The sequence below is a fragment of the Branchiostoma floridae genome, chromosome 5, assembly GCF_000003815.2.
Source record: "Branchiostoma floridae strain S238N-H82 chromosome 5, Bfl_VNyyK, whole genome shotgun sequence".
NCBI lineage: Eukaryota > Metazoa > Chordata > Leptocardii > Amphioxiformes > Branchiostomatidae > Branchiostoma > Branchiostoma floridae.
This window is the reverse complement of record NC_049983.1, coordinates 7,666,676-7,687,783: the sequence shown is the minus strand read 5'-3', so window position 1 is coordinate 7,687,783 and position 21,108 is coordinate 7,666,676. Positions and strand designations below refer to the sequence as shown.

The 21,108-nt window shown below is 39.5% G+C and overlaps 1 protein-coding gene across 1 annotated transcript; it reads right to left on the bottom strand.

Annotated features, from left to right (window-relative positions):
- Nucleotides 1-10,887: 10,887 nt before the first annotated feature.
- LOC118415692 (F-box/LRR-repeat protein 5-like) lies at nt 10,888-20,728 on the bottom strand. Its single transcript, XM_035820436.1, has 10 exons — nt 20,580-20,728; nt 19,802-19,939; nt 18,929-19,126; nt 17,832-17,994; nt 16,929-17,129; nt 16,080-16,250; nt 15,317-15,438; nt 14,955-15,037; nt 13,722-14,399; nt 10,888-13,058 (listed from the first exon to the last, which is right to left on the bottom strand). The coding sequence occupies exons 1-10, from the start codon at nt 20,658-20,660 to the stop codon at nt 12,830-12,832; spliced, it is 2,064 nt and encodes a 687-aa protein (XP_035676329.1). The 5' UTR covers nt 20,661-20,728; the 3' UTR covers nt 10,888-12,829.
- Nucleotides 20,729-21,108: the final 380 nt, after the last annotated feature.

Here is a 21,108-nt window from a genome sequence, read left to right as displayed (position 1 = left end):
TGCTTGATAATTATTAAATCGTATGCCCTACTTGAATAAAAAAAGTTCACTGCAATAATAAATGTACCCACATCACAAGGAGCTTATATTTTTTTAAACTTACACCTAGTTATCGTACTGAAAATTGTTAATGACATTACATGAAGTCATTCAACAATTTTCAGTCATGATGAAAATTTTCTGAATGGAAGGTGTGATTATTGTCATTTTCTGAAAAATAGAAGCAAGCTCTGTTTTTACCTGGAATCAATTCACAATACCAGTCCACTTTGGGGGATAATGTACTGTTAAGAGGATGTTCCATTTTTGCGCAGGGGTGATTTGGAACAGTCCAATGTTGCGTGGGAAGGGGTATGGCTGAAATATGCTGTATTTGCTCTTAAGCAAATGTCGGCCTTTCTAGTCTTATAGATGACATCCTCTGGAGACCCCAAAACAAATGATTGTGCGAGGGCGAAAAAAATGTAGGGAAAAAAAAGCTTGGTTTGTCTTATGTTCACCTTCTTGTCTAAAGAGGGGAACACGGCACTGTACTGGCCTCATGCCCTGAATATGTGCCCCCTTACCCTAGAGAGCAGGTCCTCTGTCAAGGATGAAAATCCAGATTGACCAGGGATGCTGTTAGGTGACATGCATGTGACTAGTATTTTTTTTCTGGAGAACAGGCGAAAATCAATGCGTGCCCGAATGTCATCCATAAAGTTAAATCAGTGTGGCCTTAAGGTACAGTTAGGTAATCACTTAGGTGAAGAGATAACAATGCATTCCCAGATATTACTACATTAATTTTGCTACAAAAACAGCAAGCAAACTTGCCCATGAAGATTTGTGCCACACAAGAGAGGGGACCTTCACCTTATATTCTAATGTACTTTACCAGCTATCAATCACACAGGACCTGGCGGTGCGGTTGTGGTTGCTTGTTCGTGACAGAGGGTTATGTTGTTTCTAGACATTAAGGTTGATTATGACATTCTTCAGTAGCAGTGCTACAGGTATATGCAATTAGGCATGGGGAAGTAAAGTATTGAAGTGATTGACACCAAAGTCAAAAGGTCGCCCGGATGGCTCAGAGAATAATTCAGTCACCAAAGCAGAAGTTACTTTCCAGAGCGAACTTATATATTTTTCCACTCCTATACATATAGCTAGTGAACCTACAATCTTTTGGCAACACATGGGGCAATTGCTGTCATATTGAGGTCACCCGAGTTAGCGCCGAAAAGCAGCCGTTCCAGACCCTTGCAAAAGTCGTATTGAGATCACCTGAGTTAGCGCTCTTGCGATTTAGCCCTGACTATTGTAAGCTCCTCACAATTCAGCCCTTGGCTGCGAAGAGAGAGTAGTTGGCCCACCCAATAACAAATGACTGTCTTGAAATTTGTCTGAAATGATACGTCTGTCAGCCAGCTACTACACTGACTCAGAGATGAAAAGTCTCACTATGTTCTTTAAGGATGGCAACTTCTGACAGACTTTGTAGGTTACAAATTGTATACCATGGTAGGCTAACTCCTCTTGAATATTACCTTCTACTAACAAAATACCGCCAGGTCACATATATCTACCACTCGCAAAGAATGTGTCTGAAGAGATCTCCAATGTAACATCCCTTAGTATACCGCACTCCTGTATACCTTATTACTGTGCATATCTGAAGATATACAGCTGTACTGGATACATCTCTCAGTCACACCGTTTTTCAGGGTCAGAATTATGTAACCCGGCAGATAAATGTTAAAGGAGGCTGTTCAGTCTATGTGGCCAGTCTGCACTATTTTTTCCAGCGACACTCATGATGAAGGAGTCTGGTACAGGCAACGTTTGATGGAGTTGTACAGCTTACATCCTAAAGATGAGTTGTCCCTTGCTGCAGGTAATATGTCTGATGTTGAGCCTACATCACACATCAAAACCCCATCCCTACAGCAGACAGAGCATGGATCAATGTCTCTGGTTGGCATCATTATCCTGTAGTCATCCTTCCGTCCTCAGGGTTTCAATCTCCTCCTTGCAATATAAAGCTGCACAAATGCAGTTTCTTGGTTCTAGGATTTTTGCAGGACAGTTATGGAGTAAACTAAAAAAGGAAACAGGCATTCTGTGATAGGCCCAAATGCTACCACAGGTGCCTCAGTCAAAATGCTAGGCTGGGTAGCAATCAAACAATAAAATTTCACCGTTTAATGCATTGACAAATCAAAAATGTTAATCTCCAATCAGATCCTTCGGTAGCATAAGATAGTATCGAAAGCTGCCAGAGGAGTGAAGCTGGCTTAGGAGTGTGTTTGGCTACCGGTAGCTGATGACTTCCTTTGGCCAGCTGTTACTCCTTAGCCAGCTTTGATACTATCTTATGCCACTGGTAAATCTGCCTGGAGATAAGAAAATGTAATTTCTTGGAAGGAGTTTATTTTTTACTGTTGGTGTTAAATATGAGAAATTTGGGGCTGATTAATATTCTGAATGGTAGAATTTTTTGGTCACAAAAGAAAAGAATAAAATAGCAAATCTGTGAACCAAGACAGTAATTTGAAGCGACCTACTGGTAGCTCTAGCCCTTTCACTTCCCTCTTTGCCCCATTAAATCTCTTGCACATCCCAAGAACATTGCCCATGCCTTGTAAAAACAGGATTTCAGATAACAGCCTAACTGCCGGGGAGGATAGACAGAGATGAATCCACAGATCTCCATACATCTTTCACTGGTTCAAAGGGTGTTATAGTATTAGCAAGGGATTCCGTGCCCTTGGCCAATGTCAAGGCTATATACAATAGAGTCTGTATCAGCTACTGACATCTAAGCAATCATGGCCCCTATCTGTATCTGGGATCAACTTTGGCGAGGTGCACTGGTGATCCCTACCTAATAATTTAGGCGCACAGAATACTATTTAGGGGCACAGAGTAGATAAAGTATGTCCGCAAAGCTGAGGTTTTAAAAATAAAACCTAAATTTTAAAGCCAAATTTTTACAAATATTTTTCTCAGACATGAAGGTCGATATGCTGTATGCTTATGACATTGTGTACTATAGTACCTTTACTTTATCTTTAATGCTACACAAATACTAGTGCTTTTGTGGCGACAGTGATAGCAGTCGTGATTTGTGATCCGGCTGCCCGGGTTCGGCGCGGGTTCGAATCCCGGAAGTCGGGATGTTGTTTCTTTCTGTTCTACTCGCCCCTCTGGTTGTTTCATAATCATGCAACCTAGAAAAAGGTAGGTGCATAATTTCAATTTTGGGTACACAAGTTAGCACAAAAGAGCAATTATACTCAGTGTTTCAAGCCCTCTAGATACAGGCAATGCCCTAAAGGTCACACAAGATTTATGTGCCTTATGTAGCAACACAAGTCATATTACAACCTCGATGGAAAAGATTAAAGGAGAGTGAGAGGCAGAATAATCCATCATTCAACAGCTTCTCAAACTTCACTAAGGCTGTGTTGATTTGATTATATGGATGACATCCTGTGGGTGAGTCCAAAACTGATGTGAGTGTGCGAATAAAAAAAAAGTTTGCCTTCATCATGAAATCTAAGTGGTCAGGAAGGTTGAACAAATGACTGAACACACAGAATATAGTAACCAAACAATAGGTTCTTCATTTTTGTTCTATCACATCTTCTTTGACCTTAATAATCTTCTGTGACAGTAGTATACATTTTCCGAATTTATTTTTGCAATCCATATATTTGCTGATTTTGAAGGTGCTATCATGAGAATTTAATCATGTGCGATTAAGAGTATGGTTGAAAACGTGTTTTACTGTAAACGCAGAAATTTTCCCGGTGGTTTAATGTTCGCAGTTTTTGCGGTGGCTGCTTCACCGCGAATTTAAAACCACTGCAAACATTTTTCCATGGCATTAAGAAACTACAGTGCGTGGTGCTACCGCGGACTTAAAACCACTGCGAAAAGTCCTTTTTTTAGATCCCAGCGAACTTAAATGCATATTATTTAGTCTTTTTGGAAACGGACAAAAATTGGTGCGCGTGCTGGTGTCATCCATATAACCAAATCAACTTGGCCCAAGCCATACATCAAAGATGAGAGTGAACACATATTTCAAACCTCAGGCAAGATGGAATGGTCACTTTACGGTAGCTAAGATTGGACCGCAGTCTACTTAATTACTATGCTGGTGAAAATTGGGGGCTGCCTGCTGCGAACGTCAGTTTCCAGGACGGATTGGAATCTTGATGAGTTGAAAAAGCATTGTAATCAGTTGTTTTTCACAGCGTTCCACTTGAGCTTGGGGCAACTTGAAAGGCGTTTTTGGTTGTAAAAAAAATCAAAATGTATACTACTGGTAGATATTAGTACCGACTCATTCTGACAGTTTATTCCAGTGCTGCTGAAGAAGAGTGATGGATGTCACTCCAAATGCCTTAAGAAGTAATCTCTATACCATATCCATTTGCAGAGAATGCATCGTATTTCAGAGAACTTCAAGGTATTCTTGTGTCAGAAGGTACATCTTATAATTTGTCAATGCACATCCATACATTGAAAAGCCTCCTTTGAAGATCTGGGCTTGCATATGCATGATGTAAGCCAGTAAGGTGTTATATTTTGTTGACAATTTAAAAAAAAAAGGAATGTGGGCTTAAGTACACCTTCACCAATGCACTGAAAAGTTTAAATATTCCTTTGTATACATGTATCTAAGCTTTTTTCATCTCTCGCATTATGATGCTGCACCTTTCTTAGCACTGTTAAAGGTTGAGTTTATATATTAGATCAGGGCTCGAAATTCATTTTTGGGATTAGGTGCACTGGTGCACCCAGCTTTAAAAATTGGGTGCACCAAAAAATTTTTGGGTGCACCACTTAAATTTGAGTAACAACCTAATAATAAAACTATCAAATTCTTAAACAAGTACCATGACAGACATTTTTATTATCTTTCTCACACTTAGATGGCAAGAATATGATGTATACTAGTATGCTTTGATATCTTTACATACATAAACCTAAGAAAATATTTGGGTGCACCCTGTGCACCCACTGAAAACAATTGGGTGCACAGCTCCAATTTTGGGTGCACCTGGGTGCACATGCACCCAGTATTTCGAGCCCTGTAGATGCACCAGTATTGCACATGAAGTTAACACGGGCCGGGTAAATCCTTAGAAGCAAGATCTCAAGACTCCTAAGCTAGACAGCAATGCTGAAGGGTGTTCTAAGAATTCAAGATGATTCACGTGGCCAAGCTAATACGTCTGGAACATCAAAATGTGCTCTCAAACTTAAGAGTCTTTGTCCACCTCTGAGATGCAAGCTCATGCTATCTTAATGAGCACATGGCTGCACATGTGCCAGAGGACCATTAATGCCACATCCTAGCTAACTTGACTTTCATAGATTCGGCAATTTTAGGCCGCTGGCCATGGAATGGCACTCACACTGAGCTGTGTTGTGTGCATGTACATTAAGATGTCTTGTCGCGATTGCATTGCACTTGAAAACTTTTGTGTGGGTAGGGCAGAAAGACTGAGTGTGCATATTTGCCAGCATTAAATGATCTGCATGTAGTTGTCTTTTCAATTCCATATAATCTCCAGTGGGAGTAATAGCATTGACAGCAACAGTTTCAGTAATTCTGAGAACTTCAAGGTACTTTCTCCCCCCTCCCTCCCATTATATACAATTTCTGATTAAGTCATACATCGAAAAACACATTTTCTGCGACAATTTGTACCTCTAATATTCTTAAAATTCGGGGAAACAACTTGTAGAGGTGACCTTTCACCTAATTTGTCTCGTCCTCCATTTGATATGGAAAGTTTAATAAACAAAATTCATCAAGTTATTGTTGTTATGTACCGGTAACCTTACAAGTCTTCCATAATATTGTAAATTAATTTGTCTTTCAACATCTTAGAACAACTACCTGATACAGTCTGTTATATAAGGGAACTTTTGGACTTAACTATGGAAAAATCTTTCATGTTGGGAAGATTATGGAATTAAAGGGTAGTTAGAATGAGAACTGTGCAAAATTGATAATAAAAACTGTGCAAATTACAGTGTGGTATGGCTTATTGTGGTTTATTAAAGTATAGTTATGTGTATTCGTATTTTACAAAGTCACTCTACAGTGAATGACGCATTGTAATTAGCCATGATGACAAAATTGTAATACTTTCTGTGATTACATTTTTATCCTATTAGAAGAGGACTTTGGGGGATAAGCAAGTATACAAGGCTGAGTACAAATTTGTAATTGGAAATTCTGAATAAACAATTCTAAACCTTTTGCCTAAAGTACTACCTTTCTCACATCAATTAAAAAACACCTGTCAGACTCAGTTGACAGACACCCTTTTAAAACTTTCACATGGCATTGAGAAGTGCTCCAACTTCCAACTTCTTTTCATTGCAAAGTTCTGAGGTGTTGCAAGTGCATTTATAACTATAGAACTGCAACTACTGTAAATGCATTTAAGTTAGCGGGGATTTAATTTCACGGTAGCGGGAAAAGGGACTTTTCGCAGTGGTTTTAAGTTCGCGGTAGCACCATACACTGTAGACTCTTACTGCCATGGAAAAATATTCGCAGTGATTTTAAGTTTGCGGAGAAGCGACCATCGCGAAAACTGCAAACATTAAACCACCGTGAAAGTTTCTGCATTTACAGTACTCGCTGCCACACTTAACAGCACCCCTTCATAGAAAATCTATATTCCGCGCACACCAAGGCTTCACGTGGCTTGGCATGTGAGAGCTCCTTGCAAATTGGCCTGCAGTAAAAAGTTGTGCCAGACTCGGAGACTAGTGCTAAGTGGAGTCAAAGGTTGCATTGAGTGCACTTCAAAGGCAATGTCCTTTTATGAACTTCCGTAATCTTTACTGCCGGCTTGTCACTTAGAAAAAAAAAAAACGACTTGTAAAGAGTTCTCGTTTCTTGTGTTCACTGCGTTTATGTCTTTATAAGTGGCTACTTTGAGGTCATTACGGGCTGTTTCCTCCTTTCAAGGTCTTTCTTTTCGCTTTTAGGATTACCTAAGCACTGTATTACCATCAGGGGAAGTCAACAGGGAGAGAATATATCTATCATGCATTTTGATGGTGACCTGTGATGTCTACTGTCTAGGCAAGATTACAGAGACAAAAAGGAGAAACCTGTCCATATTGCTCTCCATTAACTAAGTCTGATTAATATGCAAAATTTTCACTTGCTTCTCTGAAAACTATAACATGCAGTGGTTACATAATGACTTTGATACAAAAAGTAACTGTTTTTTTTTTAAAAGTCCTTGTTGCACAAGATGGTACATAGGGTGGCACCCATCTCCATTTATCTAGTCCTGGGCCGCACAACTTTGTGCAATTGCTACAGCTGGGGGCAAGTCTACTGGTAATGGTCTGTGTGTTCAACTTACATACTCTTTCCCGAATGCTGAGTGCTAAACAGAGAAAGCAGCATGACATTATTGTACCATTTTTAAAGTCTTTGGTATAACTCGGTCAGGGATCAAACTCACGACCTACTGAGTGCAAGGGCGAACTGTCTACCTGCTCGGCCATTGCACTGATTGTGCAGTGTTGCAAAGTCTTTTTTCCCAGGTTCCATGAGAATTTTCAATATGATCTCTTACCCTGATGTAACACATCGATTCAGATGTGGTTCTGACCACAAAAAAAGCCATTTGTCAGACTAGCCTTCTGTATACTACAAATTAACTCCAAGGCCAAAAAGGCCCTAATATAGCAACAGACTGTAACAGTTAACAGTTCAAACACTGAGCAAGGCAAATTGATTGCGATGTTTAAAGACGTGCGTACGGCCAAACGCGACGTCGAAAATCACGCGGCCGGTCCAGACTGTTTTGATTGTCGTAGCAATCAACCTGTCAGGGTACTTTGGAATGTCAACAGAATAAAAGGCGGCTGTGTTTGGTTGTGTAGATATGACACAAACATGAGGCTTGGTCCCACGGCAACGCTTACGCGCCCGAGCCATGTAAATGGCCAAGTGTGAGAGTGGGTGGGGCTGGGTATGACTAAGGCTTCGACCCTCCCCCCCTCCATTAGGCCACACCAAATCTATTTGTTGCTTCTCAGAATCGCCTGACTGTCCATTTTTTGGTCATTCTAAAAAAAAAAATCAAGTCCCGAGAAAAAATAATACACATGTTGCTATCATAAACCAGTAAATATTACCATTCAGAGCCACATACACATATTTTCAGTCTAAAAACAATGACTTTTATTGAGAACATTTAGTAACAAATCAAAGGAAGGGTTCAAATTCTTCATTGTGTAAAATTTGCCATTAAACTCCTCAGGCTTTTGGTTTCTTGTGTTATCTAAGCCGTAGATTTTTGCCCCATACCTTTTGAAAAAAAAAATTTAATTTTTTTTCGACCTGTTGGTACAATTTTCTTCTTAAAAAAAATCTGAGAGAAACAAATAAATTTGGTGCGGCCTTGCTCACTTGTTTACCTCACCGTAGCGAGCCGCTGCTCTTACGAGCACTTCTTGTCCTAACAAGGATGTACAAGTGCTTGTAACGTCCTTGGTCTTGCTGAACAAGTGTTATTCGAGCACACCAAGACTGCAACAACTACGCAGTTTCTCAACAGAAACACAAGTGGAAGCAATGCCACGGGTAGAACTTCTAGGTTCACAAAACAGAACAAAGAGCATTAATTTTAAAACAGCCTAACAGAACTCTGAGGCAAGTTTTCAATCATGTATAGTCCTCTGTGACCATCAGCATACATAGGTGTGGTTTTTAAAACCCAACCTGTTACGTAGCAGGTCTAGACTAACCATTAAGTGCACCCATTGTACCTATACAAACACACAACAGGGCCATAGAAAAATATACTGAAGTAGTGGGTGGGGTCTAATTCTTTACATCATGTCCAAGCTTGGGCCAACCCCTTGGCTATTTAAAGTAGACCACTACCACAATAGTTAGGACCTTTGTGGTAGTGGTCCACTCTCAAACCTACTTTGTGTTACAGAGCATTTTGAGAGGTTTCTATGATTGTATAATGTCAAGAACATGCCAACTTTCATTGTGAAGTATGTACTTGATTTTTCTTACCAATATTGAAGGGTGTTCAACTCTCTCCCTGCATCGTAACCCCATAGCAGTAGAAACATACAGGAACCAACAGAAAATTACTAGCCAAATGGTTTCTTTAGTGTGCTTGAGGAAGGTTAGAAACAACTTATTGAGAACACACTTATTGAGAAGAGGAGGGATAACTTGTTGAGCATGGATAAACACACGAGTTGTAGCCAAGCCAAATTGCACTACTAGCTGAAGAAAACACATCATGCTTCATGAATATGTCATCTATTTTAAATCTATGTCTATTCAAACTATCTCGGGTTTGACTTACTTTTTGTATGCAATCGGTAAACTATATAAACAGGTTAGATGACTTAAGCATGAAGATTGTTTTTTGTTGGTTGTTGAGGTGTAAAAAGCTTGGAAAAATTTCTAGGAATAATTTCCTCCTTTCAGGGTAATATTGTGAACATTGACAGAAAAAATGTAGTTCATCTTAACATATGCCATACCACTGGTCATTAGTAGCTCAATGGGGAGAAGCCCACAAAAATTTCTTAATTTTCTTCTTAGCACTATGACGAAAAGATTTGTTAAGGGCGATTAACTTTGCACCAGCACAGTCAAAACATGGAGACCTGACAAGTCAAGTACCACTTGTTTTCTGCCCTTGATCTGAGTCATCTGGACTTTGTGATGGTCACGTTATCTCGTACCAGGTGATACAGCGCATAAAACGCCTACAATAGGTTACACATTACCTTGAATGAGGAGACAAGCACATTTTGTACATGTTCAAGTACAGGATGTCACTGTAGCTCAACTGGTAGCAGCCTGGTTTCAGTTAGTTGGCAAATGGGAGACCCTGGTTCAAATCTGGAAAGGGGCATTTCAGTTGGATCGTTCAGAGTGGGAGTCCAATGTAAAAGGGGGTCCAGTGTTCAAAGAGGCGCCTCGAGCATGTTAAAAGGGAAGGGCAACCAACTTCTCTCTAAAATAGTCCCTGCTACAACAAGGTGAACAACTACAACAGGAAACCTGATACCAGTAGATTTGATTATATCTTTGACAACTCTTGTAATGCTAAGTTAGGTCATCGATCCTACGTTATTAGAAATGATAATGACATGTTTAACCCAACCAGACTGTATGAAAATTCAAGTTTGTTATATTTAATAAACAATATTCAGTAGAACTCTGAAATTCATTATGTCTCTATTTTATACTTTATAGTAACTATCGGCCATACAATTGTCACTGTACTATATTTGTGGTAAATAATGCTTATCTCTATATATAAAGTGCTTTGAATGGCTGACACATTGGTATTAAACATGAGGAAAATCATCTGTCAAAAGACTCAAAATACCCTGGAATTTCATACAACCACTCTATCAGTCTATGTCCCTTTCACCTCTAGACGATCTTGCGGTCATGCCAGGAATAAATCATACCACTCAATGTAATCTCTACATAGATGCGCACCAACGACACCCATTTCATGGCCTCACCCGACTGACAGTTGCTCCTTTGTCTCATTCAAACTCCCCTCAAATTCCTTGACCTTGCCAACATGAAATATGGATTTTTCCTTGTTTTTTAGATAAACCAATTAGAGTCACTGGTACATTTGTCATTTTTCCATGTCCTTAGATGACTTTGAATAACCCCTTGAATAATGGCAAAGTTTGAAACCATGATAAACCAAACCAGCCAGTACCAAAAATCTATTTCATAGACCATTTATTTTCATGGCAGCAGACTTAAATATTTGACAGTTTCTATAGCTTATAGGTTGGTTTGCTTTGGAGCTTGAAAATGAAATTAGCAAGCCAATATACAACACACAGAAATGAAGAACTTTTTTTTCTACTTCATGTAATGCATGTGATACAATCGCTCAGGACTTCATAGATATGACCTTAGCACTGAGGCAACCAAGAGCATTGCAAATACACAGTCTCCTTGTTCCTGATAGCTATTTATTCGTCCATTGAATTTCTGATAGATTCTATTTTGATCCCAATAGATTTATACTGATTCTAGTATAATCTGAGTGACGTCTATAGTTACATGTCCACTGCAGTGCATATACAGCAATGTCAGACAATTGATATATTACTTTGAGAGCACACAGTGAGAATACTGGCACACATCATGTGTTCTGTACGTTTATCTTTAGCGAGCAGCTGTCACGTATGCGTGTCACTGATCCGAGCCTTCCTGCGACAATTCTGACATTCATTCCATGCAGGGTGTCGCTAATGGCTGCACTCTGCCACTGAAGAGGTAAGAGGAGTCACTTCCACACCATGTTAGCAAGTCTGATGGACTGTCTGGCGCTGACGAACTGGCCGCGTTCCAACTCCGTGCCGTTACCATGGAGACCAGATCTGTCGACGTCTCGTAATCGTGATGTCGTCTCCAGTTTGAAACTGATGACCATTACATAATATACGACAAGTCTTTCACACCGCTCATTGTCTATTCTCAGAAAACTGACACTGTTAAATATTTCATGCGCCCAGTCTTAACTTATCTATAAATGGTTGTCAGGAAAGCTGCAGTGCTTAGGCTTGAAAAAAATTTGACCTGACAGATGGTTTTGCTTCGTTTGGAATACAAGATGCTGAAGATAGTTTACAAACTGGCTTTAAGACGTACTGGCTTTAAGACGTAGTGAGTGTCTGTGAGTTCCCAAGTGTAACATCTTTAGGAAATACAGAATTTTGATTTTTTGAAAGATGCAAATTTCAAAAGATTTGACCTGACATCCTCATTTCCTACAATGCTGTGTATAGAGGTATACTACTTAACGCAGGTTACCATGTAGCTTTTGCTAAATTTTAAAACTTAATTCAGTGGTCAATGACAAAATTTATGCGATCATTTATTAGAAGCTGTTTTCCAATCTATACTTATTATTGCCTTGGAAATTTTGAACAAAGATTTTCAATCACAATGAAAAAAGGCATTACTGGCCATAAAAGTCATTTGTGAGGTACAGAGGTCCTTACCTCACAATATGAAATAATTTCCTGATATCTATAATTTCCAAGTGTCCTATGAACACTTCAAAAGATTAAATTATCAAATATCATGTTCAAAATATTGAAAAAACAGAACAAACTGAAAATCAGATAAGCTGTACAACCCTCATACAGGTTTACACTACTTTCAGAAATACCAAGCTATGGGGAAACTTTGCATTGCTTTACTAGTTATACACAAGTAACAAAATATTGTAACACAAAACATAAAACAAAAAAAGTCTTGCTGGGCCAGCATAACTTTGGTACATAATTTGGAAGCAGGTACTTCTTTGGCTTCTCTAACAGTAGTTTACGTATAAGAGAATGAGTTATACAGGGTTGGACAAGTCCACTAGCCCTACTGTCCAGGGCTAAAAATAATTGGGCAAGTGCATCACCGGGCAAGTGCATCACCGGGCAAGTGCATCACCGGGCAAGTGCATCACCGGAAAGTGCATCACCGGGCAAGTAAGATTTTTCTATTGAGTGAGATTTTGATATAAGTACTTGTTACTTTTTACAGTCATGACAAAAGAGGTAATAATAAGAATTCCATTGCTGGAAGTGAAAATGAATATGAAAGTGCCATTTGAATTTTGGGCAAAATTGATTCGGGCAAGTAAATTTTTCATGTGCTTGCCATAATTTTAGAAAACTTGTCCAACCCTGTAATACTATATATAGTATATATTTTGATATATATAACCGAGCAATACTCCCTGATACGTGACAGCAGAGCAGGTTTTGTAGCATATCTCGCGCCCTACTCCCCGGAGCGACAGCACACGCGGGAGGAACACTGGAGGTTCTGACATCCGCTGGCGGTGTCGGAGAAGGGCCCGTCCGTGATGTTGTCGCAGTAGAAGAACTGCTCGTGGTCCAGGGAGAGGCAGTTGTCTGCGAGCGCGGCCAGCCCGTCGGCCGTGATGTTGAGACAGCCGGACAGGTCCAGGTGTGTGAGCTGGGGGAGACCACCGTGGGACGCCAGGGCACTGGGGAGGGTAAAAATGATCTTTCAGAAAGATTACAAAACTTTTTCTAATAGCAACTAGCTCTTTCCTGGTCCAATTCAAACTTACCTTTTCATAACACAATTTTAAGTAAAATCTATAAAGTGGTCTCTTGCAAAAATTATCTGTTGAATAATAGTACTGGAAAGAAGCTGTTATACCTTGGACTGATGAAATATGCATGAGTCCCAACTGTTTATGCACAATGCTGCAATGCCCCCTAGTGAGCAAAAACTAAACTGCAGGCATCCAATTCAAACTTACCTTGTCATAACACAATTTGAAGTAGTATACATGTACCATGTATAAAGTGGTTTCTTTCAAAAAGTATCTGATACATACAGTATTAGTAACGGGAAGAAATTGTCAAATCTCAGACCTATGAAATTTGAGTCCCAACTCAGCAGTGTTTGTGCACGATGCTGCAATGCCCCCTAGTGAGCATAAACCAAACTACAGCCATCCAAGTAACCACAGCATCATAAACTGTATTTAACAGTACACCATAACATTAATCCTAATAATCATTACACCGAGTCTATACTCAACTGTTTCAAAACTGTTCACCAAAATACAGAATAAAACAGTTATAAGAAAAACACAGCTCCTCTATCAGTCTATGTGCCAATACGTAAATATACCTACCCAAGCCCTTCATCTGTGATTTGGTAGCATCCCGACAGGCCCAGGTAAGCCAGGCCTCTGGTCACCTCCTCAGCTTCATCATAGTCTTTGTCCACATCCCCATTGTTGGGGGAACAGTTGTTAGTCCTTTCGCCAACGTTATCATTGTTGGCACAATCATTGTCTTTCTTATTCTTGCGCTGACTTTTCTCTCTTGCATTTTTGTCAGCTTGGAATGGGCGGTTCTCCTCCTGTGACATGCAACAAGTCCGAGAAGATGCGATGTCGTTATTGGGAGGGGAGGACGATCTCTGCTCGGTACCGCAACAAGTCCTTTGGTACGGAGCACGATACTCGAAATCACAAGTCCTTTCCGAGAAGCCCTGACAGCACTCAATGTCTTCAAACTGGGTGCTGCTCTGAGAACAGCCAGTGTGACACGGCGCAAGTGTTGGGTTAGAACTCTCGTAATCTGTGTCAATACAACACATGTTGCCTTCAGCATTGGAGAAGTCACAGCAGATGTACTTGGAGGCTTCCTTGCGCTTCTTGTTGTCCGCAGAACGAGAGACGCTGGGGCTGCCCGAGGCGAGGCGTCCCAGCCCGTTGGACAGCCGGACGAGGGTCAAGTCCGTGATGTTCACGCAGCCCGAAAGGTCGAGGTGGCGCAGCTTTCTTCCTGCACCGCGCTTGCCAAGCCTAACATAGGACAGATGAAACATGAACATAGTTACTATCAAAGTTCAAAGTTTACCCTATGTAAAACCAAGGAACAAAGTTCAAAGTTCAAAGTTCAATTCATTACTCCTGATTTTTTCAATGTACTTTAATGTTCACGGTTTTCACGGTGACTACTGTAACATGAACTTATCATTACCAATATCAAATAATTTGTCTTGGCGACAATAACAAATAGTTCATGAACATTTAGTTCCAAGAACAAGTTAAGATTTTCTCTGTCCGTGAAAGTTTGGTACCGAGATTACAGTATGTAAGACCAAAAACCGGAGAAACAATGTTCAAAAGTTTACTCTATGCAAGACCAGAAACCAAAAGGTACAAAGTTCAAATTATTACCATAAACTACAGACATGACATACATTGTAATGTATCACAAGAACGATTATTTAGTAGGTATCAGAGGACTAAGAAATGTTTACAAATAAGATATCTAAAATTTAAAAGGAAGTACATGCTGACTCAAATAACTTAAGGCTATTTCATGCAAGACAATAACTGAAACGTTTTCCTCACCCCTTGAAGGCAACATCAGACACATTGGTGTGAGACAAGTCCAGGTACTCCAGGTTAGGGCAGCTCACTATCAGCTTGTACACCTGTAGGAATACACACAACAATGTCAGACACAGAATTTCACAGAGGCTGTTAATTGGCTAGGTTTATGTTGAACCTTTTTACCTTTTATAAACTTAATACATTCCTTACAGGACATGGGAGTAACATTCTAGGCATTATTACAATACACAGATGGAAATACAGCAAATCAGATTTCTTACGAAATGTCAGGGTATAAAAGTGACCCCAAAACATCTTAAAATACTCTATGGGTAAACTGCAGGGTTTTACTGGAAATTCAACAGTTTGATCAAACTTACCAGTCCGTTGGTGAGTCCTCGGCTGCCCCTCAGCACCAGTGACTGGACAGACCGGTTCACGTGGGGGAGGAGGTTTCTCACCAGGGATGTCAACATCTTAGCCTCACGCTGGATACAGGCAGCTGAAACACAGGGGCACATGGAGTATTTGTACATACCTATGTGTATGTGTAAGCACACTTATGTCTAATACTCATAAGAAACAACATACGATAAACAAAACAGTGAATCAATGGGAATGATGACTTGGGGCTGTGAACATTAACTTCACACAGTTACTACTACACACCTACTACTTCTACTATGAGTAGTAGCTGTGTGGAGTTAATGTTCAGTACTAACTGTTTAATATGGTGTTTAGTTGCACATATCAAAGATACTTTAAGTCATTTCTAATTTCAAGTATCTGTAACATGCAACTACAAGTTAACACCACATCAAACATTTCATTCATTGCATACAGATTTTCATTGCATTGTGGACTGCCATATTTTTGTATAATACCAAAACTACACTGAGGCCTTACCTTTTTACAGGGGTATAATATTAATAGAACAAACTTTCAAAGGGAATTTTAAAATGTAATCTGTATAATATGGCTGTATGAATGTATACTAAAACTGTTAACAATTTTAACATTACCTTCTAAATAAGGCCCTTAAGTCCCTATGTGTCAGTTTGAGATTCAACCAATTAATACTAAGAGAAGCTGACAACAACCAGGTCATTATAGAAAAGTCAAATTCCACAAATCCTCCAATACCTGTGTAGCTGAGATTACTAGACTCGCTGTTGTCGCTCTCTGCTGATTCGTCGAAGTCTGCGTCCTCGTCCACCACTACATACAGGTCCTGTTCCTCCTCCCCTCCCATGGCTCCGTACACGGGCAGGTCATCTGGGTCTTCATCGGGAAGGAACCCAAAACGCCAATCACCTGCAAGGTAAAGGTGGAGGCTACAGTAAAAAGACTACAGATTCAAAGTCACTATAAGTATTGTATAAACTTTTGCAAATGTTGTCTTGTTTCTAACTGTTGATAACATCATATTGCATAAAAATACTAAAATTGAGAGTAACAGAATGGAAGAAGAAGGGGAGAACACCAACATTCTTTCAACAGAATATATTAAGTGACAAAAAATGCTGTAACACCTCCATACTCAAGATAACTGCAAATTCAAAGTTTTACTTTTAAGGCTACAATGTTATCTAACAGCTAACTTTATAAAAATACAGTATGCGATACTACATATATTGTCAATAATATCATGACAGTGCATTATCTATTTATGACTCTGTGGCCTCCTCTATTGTCAAACTCAATAAAGAATGGCTTAAAAAATCAATCAGCTATATTGTGAATAATTTGGGGCAAAGAAAAAGTAGCAAAAAGAAGCCAACAGACTGTAATTATTTAAAAAATATATTCCAAAGTAACAAAAATTATGTATTGAAAGAGTGAAGAATGTCAGAGATGATTAATGAGGGAAGATAAGGTATAGCAAGATCTTAATCTTTAGTACACTACAGTAGCAATTTGGATATCAATTCTCTATTGGTTTTAATGGACTTAGGCTGCAAGGAGAAGGTTAAACTGGGACTTCTGTCTCACCTTGGGCCCACCGTGCCGGGTGCATCACCTGCCACAGGTGTCCGTCCCGTGCCAGGTCCGACCAGCTGCGGCACACCTGCGCACACCTGCACAGGTCCCGCGGGGACAGGTACGACATCATGCGTAGAAGGATCTCCGACGGCAGGGTCTGGATGGGGGACACCTCCTCCTGCTGTTGTTGGGCTTCCTCTGCGGAACAGACTTATCGTGGGACGGCAGTTAGTACGATAACCTCTACAATGTAGCGTATAACAGTGGTGTATCTCACCTTTACAAGCTGTCAATTGGCAGTTAACCTTTAGCACACTGAAATAGCTGTTTGGCTACAATCTCTCTATTGGTTGAGCAGTAGTAAGAAGGTTAAATACAGGTCTACATACAATCAAACCTGTACAACTCACTACGAGTGACCGCCTTTATATATGGAGCAACTGGTCAATCACTCAATGTGATCACATTTTGGTGGTCCCTTATATAAATTTTTCCACTGATACAAGCAATAAGAATCCATGCTATAATAGTGATGCTTTGAAATGCTTTGAAAATTGAATGATAAACATCTATTTTCTTTTGCTGTTTATTCATTCCTGCATCTATGTAATTCCTTGTCCAAACAGCTTAATACCTCAAGAGTATTTGACTTCTCGAGTATCACCAAGTACCAGGAACTATTTTGATGTAACTTATAAACCTTCTACACCTTCCTTCGCTATACAACCTGTCTCTCATATCCTTTGCTTGTTGCATATCAATTTTCTTAGGCTGTTTATATCTATGTAATCCTTTGTACAAACTGCCTCAAAGCCCTATACCAACAAAGCGTTAAATGGAACTCTCAAGTATCACCAGGTACCCTGTTATTTAATATACACCTCCCACACCTTCCTCCACTGTATAACCCACCTCTACACTTCACAGACTTGTTGTCCTGGTCAGATTTCTCCTTGTTCTCCTTGGACTCTGCCTCGTATTTGGACTTGGAGAGACAGTGGCGCTTGATCACGAGGGACTTGATGTCTTTGAGTTCCTCATAGCTGAAGTACTCCATCAGAAGAGGCTGGAAAACCTAAGGGGGGGAGAGGAAACAATAAGCCTTCATAGCAATCAAAAACAACACTTGATACACACAAAAAAGGAAAATATTAATACATGCAGGTGAGATGCATACAATCATGAAGTTCGATCACAACATTCGCCGGACATAATGTGTAAAAGAAAACAATGGTGTATGAATGACTAACAAAATAATGTAGAATGAAGATCCATTTTGTTGCTTTCATTGTACAAATACTTAACAGGAAAGGTAATACTTTGTTATTATCACTATTGTTGTTACTAATACTATTGGTAAATGTTCAACTACTTAGTTACAGGGCTGTCTCCAGCTTTGAATGCTTTTACTGTATCACTCATCAGGGCTCGAAATAACACCCGCATATGCAGGTTAGTGCAGGTGAAATTGGAGCTGTGCAGGTATTTATGGTGTCTACCTGCACTGGTTCATGTACTGGGTTTTATACATAAATGTCATATGATGTAGGTGTATGTATTGTTATTAGCTGCATTGACTGTTACCACCTATATGGCTATATAGTATAAAAGAAAAAAGTAGCAATGGTTCCTGAACAGTTGTAGTATGATCTATACTTCTTATATTCAGAGTGGTGCAGGTAAAATTTGTCTGGTGCAGGTAATTTTCAATGTTAACTGCACCAGTGCAGGTATGCAGAAAAAAGTATTTCGAGCCCTGCTCATTGTCTGGGAGCCCATGTTGTTAATTTACATGGTTAAAGCTGTCATTCTAAGCTTACAAAAATACATTTGTAATCAGTTTCATGTCATAAGGTTCAGATGTTTTTAATAGATTTCTATTTGCTTTCCACAAAGCAAAATTTCTGTCATGGAATGGAGGGATGAGTCCTGGATGCAGGCTGCTTAGGCAGCATAAGACTAGCTTAGAAATCATGAAGTAAAATTTTGCTTTTAAAAGAAAGTCTGACCTCTTCCTCCTCCTTCATGTGGGGTAGGAACCGTTGGGTGAAGTTCTCCAGCGCGACTCGCAGTTCCTTCCCGTACGTGGTCATCTCTCCCTCCCCCTTCTGCACCAGCCTGTACCCCTGAGACACCAGCTCCAACATCTCCGACAGCTGGTTGTGAGAGTGAACCTCACACACCTGCTCGTTCTGAATGGAGAGTGCCTGGAGGGGAATAGAATGTTGTTTGACGTCTTTGTTCAATCTTACACAAAGATGATGCAGTCAATAAACACCCAAAAATGATTATTGAACTGTTCTTGACCATAGAAATCTAAAGCTTTTTTTAACATTTGAAATGTTACTTGAACATATTAGCTAATGTCTTCACATTTGAACCATTATCTGAACATTTGAACTGGTATCTGAAATTTGAACCATTTGAACTGTTATCTGAACATTTGAACTGTTATCTGAACATTTGAACTGTTATCTGAACATTTGAACTGTTATCTGAACATTTACTGGGTATACCATTATCTGAATATTTCAACTATCATCTGAACCATTATTTGAACATTGGAACTGTTATCAGAATATCTAAACAATTATTTGAACATTTGGACTATCATCTGAGCATTTGAACCATTATCTGAACATTTGAAAAGATATCTGTACATGTGAACCAGTATCTAAACATTTGAAATGACCTCTGAACGTTAGTGAACTGTTTTTCGAACTTTGAACTGTATGTTTGTGTGCAGTACCATGTGCTAGTTGGTACTACCATGTAGACTGACTGACTGACTGACAGTATTATCTACCTAAATCTGCTTGCAGAGGGACCTGTGCAAAATTCTGGTGATTCAGTGTCATTTTAAGACTCTCAAAGTCACTGACCTCAAGTCGTCGCTGTAACTTGTTCATGATACAGTCATTCTCGATCTGCTCGTGGATCTTGAACTCCGAGAACGTTGTCTCAAGACTCTTCAGCAGGTTTCCCAGGTCCCGGTTACTCGAGAAGTCTGTCTTAGACAGCTAAGAAACAAGGGAATACGAAGTAAGGACAAACAGTCACACCGTTAAAGTTAAATAGTGTTTGGAAGCTTAAATTAAAACCTTTAGCATGAATAACTCTCAGCTTACATGCCAACACTAATTGACTTTTAATTGCTTCATGTGTATATATTTAGTCAACTATCTGTTGCCACATTTACCTTGAGGATGTACGTTGAGAATGTATTTGCAAACAAAAACAACACTGCCATCGATAACACACATCAAGTTATTCCTTCAAGATACGTATGAAGATGTGAAGGATATCTTTGCAACAGTTACGGTAAATTATGAAATTATGAAACTTGTATATGTGACGTAATTAAGGACACTTTTCCCGCAGAAAGCAAGGCCAAGAAAACGTGAAGGCTTCACGGATGGCGCAAGCTACGTAATATTGTTTTGTCTAAGCATTTCTAAAGTACAACAGTTTTGAAGTACGCATAACTGCCAGCGTTGCAAGTACTAGTAAACATCCGTGACATATGCTAACATGAAAATGGCGCCCAAGAGGACGACCCAAAAAAACACCTATCCCCAGCTTTTAAATATACATCTTTCCCAACGCCAACACCCACCAAACGCGGTTTCATTCGGTTCTAGAAGACCTTCTGCAACTCACCTTCTGACAGTAGTAGTTGACAAGCTCCTTCATGCGCCGATGTGGCACTTTAAAGACGTCCACTTCTTCTGGTGGCGCCATGACGATTTTCTCTCCAACACCAACTTAAACCGCATGTGGTCGTAAAGAACGAATGTGAACATATTATTATAAACAACGCAGCTATTTATCATCACCTTGTAAATTTAATAATTTTAGACATAAAGAGATTTTAAATTTTCATAAATATGTTTATTTAGCCAGTGTTATCAAGGAGTTTTATATAACTTTCACTTGGCTGCATTTGGCTTTTTATCGTTTGCATGCGGTATATGGCGCGTAAGATGGGTGTGACCAAGAAGGGGTGTTTACTCATTTAGGGTTAGAAAAAAACTAATACTTTGCTTCATATTTACCTTTATAAATGATATTAATTTAATTTATATATATCAAGTTATTACACGAAAGAACGTATTTTAGCCTAGACATGCAAATATTTGTAATTTTATTTCATTTTTATCTAACTCCCCTATTCTTAGTCTCTTCCATT